Raw genomic sequence first — 14,569 nt, forward strand, 5'->3', positions numbered from 1 at the left:
AGTGTTTTCATCTTTCGCTGCAGTTCAAACTCTGCTAAGGGTTAAAGTGAAAATAAACTTGGTAATTCATCCTATGCTCTAACCATCATCTGTCAGCAGCACAGACCTATTTGCACACACAGCAGATTCTGCTGTTCCGCAAAGTGCAGGGCTGGAAAAGGGAATGCTGCTGGAGAGTTTGAAAGGGTATTACATAAAAGTTGCACAAGGACCAAATCTGTAACAAAATTACTATACAACACCTAGTTCATTAGTTAATGTTACTAATCCTTTTCCTTTAGATATACAAAGGTAATTAACTTTGGCATCTCATAGAAAAATGGAAGTAAAATATTTTCAAGTCTGAAACATTTTGACATATCTCAAAATTAAGCATTTAATAACACTACTCTGAAAAAAAAAACCAAAATTGAAATATTTTAATATTCCTGAGAAGGTAGGGAGAGGACAAGGAACCAAGAGTTTAGTGTCCCCAAATGTGCCTGTGATACGTAAAATTCCTGCAGAACAGACAAGGTCTTAAGAGATTCACCTGTTCCCAACACTGACAAGGTGAAATGCACTTAAACTGCCAAGCACTGTCTTTGTACACTGAAAGCTTATGAATAAGTTCTGAGCCTTCTTATCCACCTGCAAATTCTATTTCACGAAGTGTCCCAGGAACATTTTTGAAAGTGCCGATGAGGATGGCCCCTGTGAGTGCTGAGCTGCATTGACTTTTGCTTTCTCAAATTAGCATCTCTCCACAGGACCTCAAAATGGTTCGTGTTGACAGTGTAGGAAAGGGAAACAAAGGTAAATCACTGTTTAATGAGGAGCAAGGCATTCATTAGAAATGAATTACACAGATGAATGCAATTCATTTTGTTACAGATAGAAATGGATCTCTTGTAGGCAAATGGTGATATTACAGCCCAAGGCTATGTAAAAAGAATAGGCACAGAACACGCAGAATAAGACATTAGACAACCTGAAATGAAACGCAGATGGTAGCAATAAATACTAAGACAGATGCAAAAAGAAACAGATAAACAACAAAAAACAGCTAGGTTTATTTTAGATCATTCTCCATTCCCCAGAGCATCATGGATGCTTATCCCAGTAAAACAAAAAGGCAATCCAACTGTTTCAGTTTTGAAAAATAAGCCACTATGTTTTCATCTATCTGGAAAAATGTAGGTTCATCAGAAAAGTGAGATAAGCCAATTGTAATGCCAGACAGCTGAGAAGAAAAGAAGGAAGTCCTTCCCTAAAATACCCACAAACTTCTAGACTAAAGGGCTGACTGATGAGCATTGGTATCTTCTTGAAAGAACTGAAATATAAGAATAAATGAACCCATATTGAATGGAGAAAAATGAAACCCACTAACTTTTCTGTGTCTGTGTACTTTGGGCTACTGGATAGATTGAGGAATCCTTTGCTAAAATATGTTCTCACAATTCCTTAGAGGAAGAGCAGCGCATGGATACTGCAGAGCCAGCTTCTCTAGACTGCTTTGCCAAATCATGTTCCACAGAACATGTGGATGACCTCTTTCTCCTTTTAAAGAATGCAGATCAGTTTCTGTGCTCTGAAGTAACCCTTGGCCTCACAATCACATGGACACAATCCATTACTTGACACAGTTAAAAAAATTGTCTGCCAGCAACTCACAGGGGTCACCAGGAGCCAGAACCCCACACAAACTGCAGAAACTTTGAAACAATCACAGAGGAGCAACTGCCTGTGCAGACTACAGAAGTCAGTAAATACTCTACAATGAATAAAACAACATAAAAATAAAAACAGTTTGGAAGAACAGAAATATTTTTTTTTATTTATTTTTAAGTCAATTCACAAAGGTTAAGAACACATTCTATCCACTTAGTGCAAATGAAAGAAAATAGTTTGGGGTCACAGAAAACAGAGCAAATCATTTGGATTCTTCATTCTCTTTGTTCTCCACCCAACTTCTCAGTTCACCTATGAAATTTATGTTTGCAAAACTTCACTGGTTGATTGAAGGTAAGTTTGTTTATTTATCTCCTTACAAATGCTTAGTTTGTACATTACTGGCATGTAACTATCAACACAGTTCTCTTTCTCTTCATTAGACTTGCTGGGTTTGCTGTTTATCTGTACATGAACCAGTAAGTTGAAGAAGGGAACTCTTTTATCCCTCCGCAAAATTTGAAGAAACAACAGTAAAAATCAGCTTATATAAGTTAAAGCTCAGGAACTTTTAATGTAGTCAGTAAGCATATAAATGTTCCTCTGCCTCCCAACAACAATACATATAATATTTTTTTACATATGCTCTGGTCTTTGGAAGCAGAACACAATCCATCCAGTGTGTTGGATATGAAAAGGCCTTTTGTTCTTTTTTTTCTCTTTTTTTTAAAGTGCATTTCTAACCTCCGTTGTCTTCTGCATCAGCTGCAGATAGAGCCAGAAAAATCTCATTCTGAATTTGAGGCTAATGCTGGAGTACTGGCTCTTGTTCTGTAAATATTAATGGAATTTGGGAAGGGGTGTGGGGGGGAGAGAGGACATGTGGGGGAGGGGTAGGAGAAATATGAACAGGCATTTACAGAGTCCTACGGAGAACTGCTCTGTCTGCTGTTTTTCCAGCCTACAAAAGACAGGTACAAAAGAACAAACCAGCAAAAAAAAAACAAAAAAACAAAAAAACACCACACACCCCCACGATTTTGAGCCAGAAGAAAATCAGAATATGAACCAAAGGCATGGACAAGCTGCAATTCAGTGCCTGAGGCTACAGAGGAGAGAGAAGGGCAGCCCTAAAAACGTTGTAGCTCAGAGCCTCATTTTGTAAAATCACCTGTCTCGACTTTGTTCCCAGTCTTTTAAACCATCGTGGAAGTTAAAAATTATACCTTCCCTTAGGTGGCCACAATCAGATTGTCACAAAGTTGTATCTATTGTTTTCCCTATATATGAAATAAGTGGTTCAGTGGTGTCAGCTACTGAGAACTAGCACTTAACATACCTAGTTTCTTACAAGTACCTTGTTAGGTACTTAAAATATGCAGGGTAGATGCGCGATACAGGACTGGCTGGCATTGATTCCCTTTGTTTTTTAGGAGGGGACATTCTGAAAGGCACTGGAAATTAGGAAAATTTGCTTTTGTTTCCAGACAGAGATCCTGTGATTGGATATAAAGAGTACTCTGTGACTGGATATAAAGAGTGAAGCACGCTGGAATAACTGCACTCCAAGGAAAGGTCAGGCTTGGAGAGATCTTGGCAGACAACTCCTCAAGGCACTGAAGTACAGGGCTCAAGAGCCAGAGCACATGACAGCAGCTCTCCCAACACAGGCTCCTACCAAAGCTGAACTGCAGAGGAATTTCAGAGTGGCTGGGAAGACACTTGGCCTAAGCAGTGCTCAAAGAAATAAAAGCCAAAAAAGCGACCCTGCATTAGAGAATCCCTATCAACCAGCAAAGGATAAGCTGTTCCTGGAATGCTCTCTTCAGTCAGGCCCTCATTTTAGTGTCAGCATGGATGGGTCCAGGCCAAAAGGGAACACCTTCAAGTCTAGAGGGGCAGGGAAATGACGCAGAGAGAGTGACTTTAACAGGGCAGGAAGCAAGTCAGTTAAAGAGAAATATTTTACTGCTCTAAAACTGAAAACCCAATTACGGGATGTAGAATAACACTATGGAAATCTCAAAGTCTCCTTAAAACATTCCCTACTTTCTAATTTGGAAATAAGGACTGAACAAAAACTAATCCCTTCAAAAAATAGTTCAAATGCTTAATTTTTTCCACCTTTGGAGTAAAAGTTGAGAAAAATAAAGGAAGAGAGCTCTGCACTCCAAATGGATGAGGGATGGCAGGTCTGGTATCAGTCCAAAGAAGGGGCTTGGCAATGCCATAAATCTTACAGTAATAAAATGAAAGAACCTTGAACAAAATTCATCCTTCCCCTAAGCCTTCAAAAAAATTCCACCCCTTGTGAAAGATGATATCCTGACAGATGAAAAAACTTACCTTCCCTCTTCCCATTTCCAGGCTCGTACCCAGCACATATGGACAGCACCTGCACAAGACTGCACTGAGCTTGTTTGCTACCGATTTTGCCAGGTTGCTTCTGTGGGCAGGTAACACCACCAGCTTTGGCAGGACATGCATCAGTTAACAGTTCATAAAGTAAAAGATGCAAAAGGACTGAAGCAAAGAACCCATAACCAAAGGTACACGTGGTGCTTCAAAGCAAATACACCAAGCACGACAGGGCATGGATTCCTAAGTGCCACTTACACACAAATAAACAATATTCAATACTGCTGTGACTGAGAAGGAAAACCAGCATGATAATAATAATAATAATAATAAAAAAGCCACCTAGCTTATTTGAAACGAGAAAAAAAACAAAACAAACCACAACTATAAATCACTTTCTTAGCTAACTTAATGGAAAAATTAAAGGAGGTCTTAAATTGGAAGAACAGCCAAGATTTCAGAAAATGTAATGATCCTGCAGTCTCAGAAGATAGTCAGGATACAAAGAGAAAATGCATGTCTCATATAAACATGTCTGAGCTGGCAGTACACTGAGATTATTAGCACTACCAAAGCAGAACAGGCTGAGAATGACAGTAACAGAAACACAGGGCAACAGACGGCAGCAGAAATGCAGAACTTATTTGAAGAGGACAGGTGTCACCAAACTCAAAGCAGCTAAAAAAGGGGTGTGCGCAAAAGAGGGGTCAACCAGGTGCTGCCACAGTCAATGCAGGATTTGGGTAGTATAATTTACTATATTGTTTTGGGTGGGGTTTTTTTTGCTGACTGGAGGAGAGCTTTGTTGGAAGGACAGAGGAAAAGATTCCAGAAATAAATATCGGGTATAGTTAAAGTAATACACAAAGTGTATTTGGATGGACAGAAAGCAGAAAGAAGACAAAGTTGGGTGCAAGCAACAAAGCAGATGAGGTGCATGTAAGAGACAGCAAGATTTTGGGTTGGGAATGACAAAAAGAATTATTCCTTCTCTCCACTCTGAATCCAAGAGAAATGGACAAAAATTGTAAGAAGATATGTTGGGCTATCCAAAGCATAAGCTGAAAAAGACTTCTGCTAAGGATGTCAGAAAGGGAAGCTGACAACAAATTTAAGTGAGAAAAGTTAGCAATAAAAAGGCAGAGCTGAGAGATGCCATCATCTGGGCTTGTATCACTCCCAAAAATTGAAGAACTAAATAGCCCTGCAGCACTTCACCAGAAGGAGAAAATGACAGTAACACACAAACAAGTGACTAGATTGAGCCTTCAGAGCATAAAGAAGAGTGAGCAAAGAAGTCAGGGAAGAACAACATATCAAGTAGCCCTGTGACAGGCAGGGCTGATAAGCACGTGGAAGTGAAAACGTGCACTTGAGGAACTGGCCCAAAAGGCTGTTAAATCTTGTAAAGTGAATTTCAATAAAGCCTAAAGAATAGGAAACAGAGTGAAAATAATTGTTAATCAAACTGGGGAAAGGCGAGATAGAAAGGTCTTAAACCACAGCTGGACAGGTTTAGAGATGATGAGCAAGAAGGATGATGTGCCAGAAGCCTGAACCCAAACTGCTCACTGAGGATGGAAAGACACACCTGTTTTCTACAAAGGCACTAAAAGGGAGAGGAAGATTAAGGAGCCAATATCCTACAGAAGCAGAGCACAGATTATATAAACACCTCTAGCTCTTAAGTTCTCTCTGAAGTTCCAGATCAAGACCGGCTCTCTCTCATTGATATTCAGTACAAAATACAAGTAAATGCATAGAGCAGGGACCTGCTCCTGCTCTCACAAAAAGTAACCTAAACAAAGCCTACCATGCCAGCTACTGAAGCAAACAGTGTTGAGGTCTGAATGCACTTTTTCCTCTAGTGGAACAACTGAGATATTCAGTCTAATACTGGTAGGAGTGAGAGTTATTTATATGGCCACCTATTTGCAGTCAAATTTCTAATGCACATGGAGACACTCAAATATTTTGCAACATTCTTCTTTTACATGGGCTCACTTATCAGCAGATTGTTCAGATCTGCAGTCTGAGTACCAGCCCAGATATGTGAGATCTGTGTTGCAAGAAAAACTTAAATATATCTTCTTTCTTAATTTGCATTATTAATATGAAATCTATTGCTTAATTCAAAAGCAAATACAAAGCCTTACCAAAAATAATTAACCAAAAGCAACATGGCTCAAAACTAATACAGCTAAAAATAGTTATTGTTTTTTGTCAGCAAAACTCTCCCTTTCATTTAACTTTTAGAGGTAGTAGAAGAGCACTTGGCTGTGGTAGAAACAGATGGAGCTGGATGATCAAGTTATGAAAAGACATTACACTGAGAAACAGGAAATCATTCTCTTTACAAGACTGAGGACATTTTTAATTCTGGTTCCAATATTTACTTAAATATTGACCTTGAATAATTCAAACTTTTCATCTTACTGTCCCCATCTACCCCACGGAAGTGCTGTGCAGATTTGTTAATATTTGTACAATACTCTGCACATGTTGAACACAAAGGATTACAGCTACTACAGAACAACTCTCTTAATCCTTTCTGAAACAAGTACACTCATACAGTATTACCATTAAATTAAAAAGAAACCCCTGAAAACAAGTAAGATGTGAAAATGCCCTCCGTTAAATTTTTCCTCTGTACCTACAAGTGAAACTCAACTACAGGCACTATTTTTCAGAAATTTGAATGTGATATTTTACAAAAGATATTTACAGTAAAACCTATGCATTTCTTTGGAAGTTCAAAAGTTCACTTGAAGAGACCATCAATCTCAATGCCAGCTACAATTTGCCAATCTGGCTGCCCTCACCAGGCAATCTGTATTACACTGTAAAGTTATGTTAGGACCAAACCCTGATCATGGTGTCAGGATCACACAGGCCATGGAGATGCTGCCCACCAGCCCCCAGCAGATAAAGCCTCAGCCTACAGTGAACACTCCAGGAATCCACAACTATCCCTGCCTAAGGAATGAGCTTCCTATGGAAACATAGGGGAGATTTATGCATTTTTCTTAGTTTACACACAAAAATTACAATGTGGTTCAGCCTCTACTATTTTAAAGGGTTTCTTTAAAAAACGCAAATAATTGACTGACTGGCACTTAGGCAATACCCTGGAAAAAAATGTTTTACTGTTGAATTACAAAAACAAAACCATTAACCTGCATTTCCCCCCTTTTCAATCCTCTGCAAATTTTAGCATATTTTAATTAGTCTTAGTTACCATAGCTACCAAAACCATACTATCTTTGTAAGTCAATTTTATTAAAATCCTCAAGTTCATGTTTTCACTGTATCCTAGTTAAGCTTATACAACATTTACAAGCATAACTGGTGTTATGTGGTGCAACCAAAGTACTTAGACCAAGAAAAACAGGAATAGTGAAGGTCACCTGTATTTCTCTATCTTATAAAAATAAATAAATGACTTCTGACTATTAGGATGGAGCAAAAAGCAAACGTGACTGAGGAACAAGGAGGTCAGTTGAGAAGGGTTTAAGACAAACAAGCAAAATTATATCCAGAATAAGCACGGTGATACAGAGAAAGAAAAAACTAAATATAAGCGTAAAATCTTCTTCCACTGATAAATCCCAGCCTTTTAATTCCTTTTTACTGGCATCTTATCCTGCTGATAACATACGACCACCACCACTATCATCAGGGTAACTCCAAAGTCCCACTTAGCAGTTCTAGTTTTCAAAGTTTCAGAATTATTTTGCTACTGCCATTTAAGCTTTGTGTGAATGTGTCATATTAAGACTTCAACACTGAACAGACACGAAAAAGACCACACAAAACTGTGCCTTTGTACAAGCCCTTCATATCTCAGTTATGCTCCTACAGTAGAATTTAGAAGAAGGGGAAAAAAAACTTCCACCCTTCATCTTACAAGAGTTAAAAATAAACCAAATATGGATCAAATACAAAATGAGTGTGAAATTCAGCTTTAAATATTTTTCATGAATACTGCCACACTGGTGCTCAGGACTATATTTAGGAGTGTGATGTTAGTTAGTCTGTTATGCAAAATGATTTGGTGAACCTCTCCACACAACCCAGGTCTTTTACCTGCTGAAAAGGTAACACAGCAGTAGCATGTGAGCTAAATATCTGAAGAAGTCAGCCACACATGTCAAATATCACAGTGAAAAGTTAAGAACAAAAAATAAATTAAAAAACCCAATTTTGAACAAGATTACCTCAGCACTACCTAACCTGCTGGGCTGTTTCCCTCAGTGACTGGAGTGGGCAAGACCCAATCCACAGCTACAGCAGATGATTCCATAGTTATGGAGGGCTGGACATCAAGCTCAAGGGCAACAACACACAAGCTCATCCACAGGTACTCCCAAACTATGCCAGGAAAACTCAAACAAACTAAAAAGAGTCTGTGAGGAACTACTACCAGCAATGGAAGGTTTCCTACAGCCTCCTCCTGCCACTTCTTTGCTCAGGGCAAAGCTTGGGATCACTCACGAAGCAGCTGCAGCTGCTCTGACTTTTCCCCTGGTGCCATTTCTCCCCAGATCCCTGTCACACACCACCTGAGCTACAGGTGATAGACCTGGAGCTTCCCAGGAACAACGAGTTAGCAAATGCTGTCCCTACCACAATAGGTCAATCAGCCTGCCAGCTGCCCTGGGAAAGGAAATGCCACACGTGGAGGGATACACATGAACATGGGATAAGATAAATCAGTGGGTACAGTGGCCACAACTGTGACCAACGCACTCCAACGCCCCAAGCTGTTAATGATGCAAGGAGGAGAAAATGCACCAAACTACAGAAACACCAATAAAAGCTTTGACTTAAATGTTACACATCAAGACAACTTCCTGACCTAAATTTTGTATATTTTTGATATATAAGATCTCATATTGTAAATTTTTCACCTCTTCCGGAATTTGAAAAGGAACTTTCCTCCATGAACTATTCATATATACACTAAGAAGTTGAAGCATTCTCAACCTTACTCAAAACTCAGTCCTAGAACCATTTTTTTTTTTTTCTAGGAACAGAGATTTTACATCCTTCTGAGATACACAGTAACTTACCTCACCATGAGCTGCACAGGCTTTTAAAGATTAAAAAACCCCAAACAAACAAACAAAAAAAATCACCTGACCTATTCTAATAAAAAGTGGAGCACAGCATTTTACAAAGGGGTAAGAAAGGATATGGATGCACACAGGTATTCACGTATTTGCTGTGGCAGTTAAGGAATTGCTGTGGGTGGGAAATGTTGAGGGCAGCAGCTAGAGAGAGCAATTATTTACTACAGTCAGGAAAGAATGCCTCCTGTTGTGAAGACAGTCATTATTAACTTGTTAACAAACTTAGCCTGAAGTAGGGAACTTTCAGAAGTCCCTGAAACTCAATTCATTCCACCTTGTATCAATCACTTTGAAAAGAAAAGGAAAGCTCCCACAGGGTCACCTAAGGACCATGCTCCTACAAGGTGCACAGGTTCATAGACAAAATTCTGCCAGTGGCCATACTGGACAAGTGCAGAAAAGTTGTAAATGGCATAGGGATTTCAAGAAGAGGGAGCACAAAAAAAACCCTGCTTTTGAGTATTCTGAGAGGACAGTAAAGAAGAGAAAGGGGAGGGTGTGGAAGATCAGAAAGAGAGTCAAACTCCTCCTGGAAAGCCATCTGCTATTTTTGTATTCTCACCAAGACAGACCAGCTAACATGCCACCTCAAGAAACTGCTATATAGTCAAACACCAGTCTGCTATGCTCTATTTTCCATTCAAGAGCTAAGCAAAATTATTCCTTTATTACTACACAGCATCAGTTGCTCTTGGTTGAACTTGTTAAGGTGCAAAATGTTCATTTTAATATGCCTTCTATGGCTGGAAGGTGTAGAACTGTCTTAGCAGGGTTAACCTTTCTGAGCCCTAGTCTTTGGCTGACTTCTGAAGAAGTGGAAGGTTCCCAGACCAACCCATCCCAGCACTGTCAGCAGTTCCCAGCCAGGCACACAAGAGAAGGGCACAGCACCGAGTTCATCTCCCACTGCTGTAACACCACCACAAACTCCTCACTGCAGTATTCAAAGCACACCACCATTTATCTCTGCAGCGTACCAAGTCTGTCACAATCACTCCATGCTCTGAGAATGTCCCAACACACTCCCCTCTTTTATTTTTCTTTTTAAATTTATGATGCCTTTACAGCAGTGCTCTCTGATCTGCAGCAACAATATCCCTCAAAACTGTCCAACCATCCAACCTCGCCAGGAAGGATCAAAGGATTGCTTCTAGCCTCTCTCAAATGAGGACAACTGTTTTATGAACTCTTTGCACAACCAATGCCCCAATAAAACTTTGTATTATGGGCATAACATGTACTTAGCCCTGTGTGAACTCCTACTTGACAAGGGTAGACATTTGAAAAGGATCTAAATTTCTTTAGATAGGATAGGAAAGGAAAACTCTTTTCAAAAGTAAAAGACATTGGCATGGGTCTTGTATCTGTGTTCTCTCCTCTTGGTTTTTTTAAGTTTCTAGAAAGGAAAAACAAGTAGATCTGTTTCTCAAACTATCATTAACCTCCACTGCATGGACAGTGTTTGACCATGAAAATATATATAAATAGAAACAACTCTGCTTACTTGAGTAGCCTTGGTAAGTGCAAAAAAATTGGTCACCATTCAAGTTGTAAAACAACACTTTTCAGGCCCAAAAAAAACTTTTCCCCTCTTATCCTTTTTTTGTTGTTTCTTAAATTTAATATCTGTACCAAAACTTTGAGCCTGAAACCTGTTGCTAATGAGGAATTCTTGGACCAAACCAGAAAATCCTTAAGGTCATTGATGTACTGATTTGTGCAGCTAAGGGTTCCTTCAAAAAAATTCAAAGTCATCTATGTGTATTTTAAAAATATAAAAATATAAAAAGCAACTTTGTACACATTATTTACCTTCCTACTCTGGTAGGCTGGAAACCTTCAAATTCAAAGCTCTATACTAAGAAAACTTATTGCAGACTTGCAAAATTATTTTTTTAACTACATAAGCAGTTTGTGTAACATCAGACTTGCAATGTTTGCCATAAAAACTTGTCATAATCTGTAAAAATAGAGTTGGTCACTGCAAAGCAAATATTGTGCTATGACATCTTCATGCATGACCAACTTTCCTCTCCCAGGTTTTTAACCTAATAATAGGACAAACATAATGACACCAAACATCAATATTAACATTCTGGGGAGGAAGTGACAACTTTAGAAGTAAGTGACCCTTTGTGTGCAACTTATGTTGGATTCGACTGTGGTGTTTTTACATGGTGCAGGGTGGGAAGAAGCACAGGGGCAAAGATTCATTTGGTGTTCAGGTGAGAAGTTCTCCAAGCACGTAAATTACAGCTCTAGTCAGGATATATTGAGATGTGACAGCTGTAATAAAGACAGTCATGTGTTTCCTTGTGTTCCTGGCTCTGCAGGACAATCTCCTGTAGAAATTAAATCTCTGGGGAGCAATTAGTGCAAATCACTAATACAGGTAACAGGTCTTGTTCTCTGGAGGAAACAGCATCTATTGGTTTGTGCTGGTTTAAGGGAGATGAAACAAAGAGAAACTGTACAGGAGAGCACGTATTAGGTACACACAGACTGCCTGGAACAAGGGCATTGGCAAAGGAGAGGCACTTTCTCCTGGAAAACTGAGGCAACCTGGTAGGCTCAACATGTGAACAAAGTGTCTATCAGTAGATATTTCTCTGAAGCACTTTGGTTATGTTGAGATGAACACGAAGAACTGAAAGGGCAGAGCTGCTCCAGTTCCCCAGTGGGAAAGAGGAAGGTGAAGTCCAGTTGGGACACTGCCTTTGAGAACAGGCCATGCAAGCCCTGGACCCTGAGATCATGGATTTCCATGGATGTGACAACCAATCTGCAAGAAATATGTCATGTACCACTCCTCCTCTGCTATAGACAGGACAGACAAAACAGGGGCTGGCACAGGACAACAAAAAGTTAGCAGGAGAATCCACTCCTCTGGCAGACTGCCCTGTTAACAGGTTCTCCTGAACTCCTGGATTTGCAAATACTCAGAAAATGGAAAAGCTTTACAGGGAAACAACATTCATGTTTGGTTGCTCCTTGTTCTTTCCAGGTATCTGTTTATGGCCACAACTGGAAACAGGATAATGGCAAAAGTCACTGGCTGAGTCAGGAACAAAATGAACCACCACCAGGCTAAACTGGTTTAGGAACTGTTACTTTCAAAAACAAAATTAGAAAAATACCAGTTTTACATGACTTTAACACCAAGTTACTCTGTTTAGACATCGGGACTCAGTGTTGCCTTCTCAGAACTTGATGCTAAACAAAAAGAGTTTTTTAAGCGCATTCCATATCTGGGGAAACAGACACACAACCAGTACTTCTCCCTGAGCGCAAAAGTCAGGATGGGAACCCAATGTCCTCTTTGCTGTCCAGACCGACATTTCAAATGGTCCGTGTTGTCTTTCAACAGCCTATTGGGCAAGTTCCTCACTAACCAAAATTCGCTGCAAACAACACCAAACTTCCTTTCCATGTCAACTCTGACTATGGCAGCGTTTGCTGGGGCTGCAGGGGAACTACACAAAGTCTTCAAGGAAAAAGAGGCATCATCTGGGGATGACAACAGCACTGTCTCACAGGGGCTGAACTCATCCAAATGGCCAAAATACGGGTTTATTTCTTAATATATGCTTTAACTGGTCCTCTTGGCTTGGAGGCATTTCTAGGTTAGACATGAAACAACCCAAACGCAACAAACCCACGCTTAACCAGCGCAGCACCCGCAGGTCTGGCTCCAGACCGCGAAGTCACTCGAAACTAACAAAGCGGACATAAAACAGCACCCCTCTGATCTGGCAGCAGCCGCAAAGGTACACAGATGACTCCGTGCACCATAAACGTGGCGTGGGCAAAATAACCTAAACTTTTTTAATTTTTTTTTTAAATAAATTAAGTTCCCGCCGTCCTTCCCCCCAAACACCCCCCCACTCCGCTCGGTGAACCACGGGGGTCGCGGTTGTTTTGGGAACCGCCCCGTGGGGCTGGGACCCCTCCCCGGGCCTGAGGCCGCTCGGAGCTCCCCCCCACCCCCCTCAATCCCCTCACCCCTCCCGGCCCAGCGCCCCCGCCCTGCCCGCGTCCCTCCCGCCCCCTCACGGGCAGGGGGCGGCATCGCGGCCCCCCCGAGGCCCGTCCCTCCCTCACCTGCCAGCGCCAGGATCTGGGCCTTGTGCAGCAGCAGGCGGTCTCCCCACTCGCCGGGGCTCTCGTCGCCGTCCTCCGCCGCCTCCTCCGGGTTGCGGTACACGGTGTAGACCTTCTGGTTGTCGAAGTCGTGGTGCGAGGTGGGGCTGAAGTCCCTGACGCGGGACACGGGCAGCGCGTAGCACACGTTGTCCTCGAGGAAGCGCACGAACGCGTACATGGTGCGGGGCGGCCGCGCGGCCCCGCGCGCGCACCGTATTGTTCCTGCCCCGCCGCCTCTCTGCGCTCGGCTGAGCGGGCCTGGCCGGGCCGCGCCGCCCCGCCGGGCCCCGCACACACACACAGACACACACGCCGCCCGCCCAGGCGCGAGCAATCCAGCGCGGAGCGACGCGATGCGCGGCCGGGCGGGGCGGGCGGGCGCGGCCCCCGGGAGCGGGAATGGGAACGGGAGCGGCTCCCGGCACCGCCGCCTTCCCCCGCCCGAACGCCCCCTAACGCCCCCCGCCCCGGGCCGCCCGGCCCCGGCCTGCCCCGGGGCGGCCGCACGCCCCCGCCGCACGGGCTGGCTCCGTCCCAGCGCCCGGGCGGGGCGCGGCTCAGCCCGCCCTGGGACCGATCCCAGATCCCGGCCCTCGGGATCCCGGCAGCGCGAGCTCGAGCTCGGCCCCGGGAAGCTCAGCTATCCCAAGCTGAGAACTCCGTTCCACAGAAACAGGCTTTGTTCCCCAGAAATAGGCCTCGTTCCAGAAAGCCTCGGAATGACCTGGGTTGGGAGGGCTCTCAAAGATTGCACGGTTCCAACCCCCCTGCCGCGGACAGGGACACCTCTCATCAGATCAGGTTGCTTCAAGGCCCGTCCAGCCTGGCCTTGGACACTCCAAGGGATGGGGCATCCACAGATTCCTTGGGCATACTGTGCCAGGCCCTGTGCCAGGCCCTCGTCACCCTCAAAGGGAAGAATTTTTTTTCTGGTACCTAATCTAAACCTAGCCGCTTTCAATTTGACCCCATTCCCCCTTGTCCTGTCACTAGATGCTCTTGGAAAGAGGGTTGCCCCATCTCTCCTGTGTCCTCCCTTCAGGTCTTGGCAGGCTGCAGTTCGGTCACCCTGAAGCCACCTCTTTTCCAGGCTGAGCAGTCCCAATTCTCCCAGCCTTTCCTCATGGGAGAGGTGCTCCATCGCTCTGGTCGACTTGGTAGCCTCCTCTGGATGAGAAATAGGCCTTTTCCTGGCTCCAAGGAGGTGACACAGGGAGATTTGCTCCAAGGGCCTGGGAAGAGCCATGGAGTGCAGGGGAGACCCTTAAGGGGAGACCAGATCC

The 14,569-nt window shown here is 42.9% G+C and overlaps 1 protein-coding gene across 6 annotated transcripts in view; it reads right to left on the reverse strand.

Moving 5' to 3' along the window:
* The window catches only part of LOC126635772 (BEN domain-containing protein 5), an 892,379-nt gene that overhangs the window by 352,992 nt on the left and 524,818 nt on the right, over positions 1-14,569 (reverse strand). Inside the window, exon 1 of one of the 6 annotated variants that reach the window (XM_050307297.1) lies at positions 13,245-13,541. The exons of 4 other annotated variants lie outside the window; for them this stretch is intronic. In XM_050307297.1, the coding sequence (XP_050163254.1) occupies positions 13,245-13,464 (220 nt within the window). In that variant the 5' untranslated portion in view covers positions 13,465-13,541. Of the gene's footprint in view, positions 1-13,244; positions 13,542-14,569 lie in introns of those variants that run through there. One more of the 6 variants, XM_050307298.1, reaches the window with a different exon arrangement.

This window comes from Myiozetetes cayanensis, unplaced genomic scaffold (genome assembly GCF_022539395.1).
Source record: "Myiozetetes cayanensis isolate MyiCay16 unplaced genomic scaffold, myiCay2020 scf12, whole genome shotgun sequence".
NCBI classification, from domain to species: domain Eukaryota; kingdom Metazoa; phylum Chordata; class Aves; order Passeriformes; family Tyrannidae; genus Myiozetetes; species Myiozetetes cayanensis.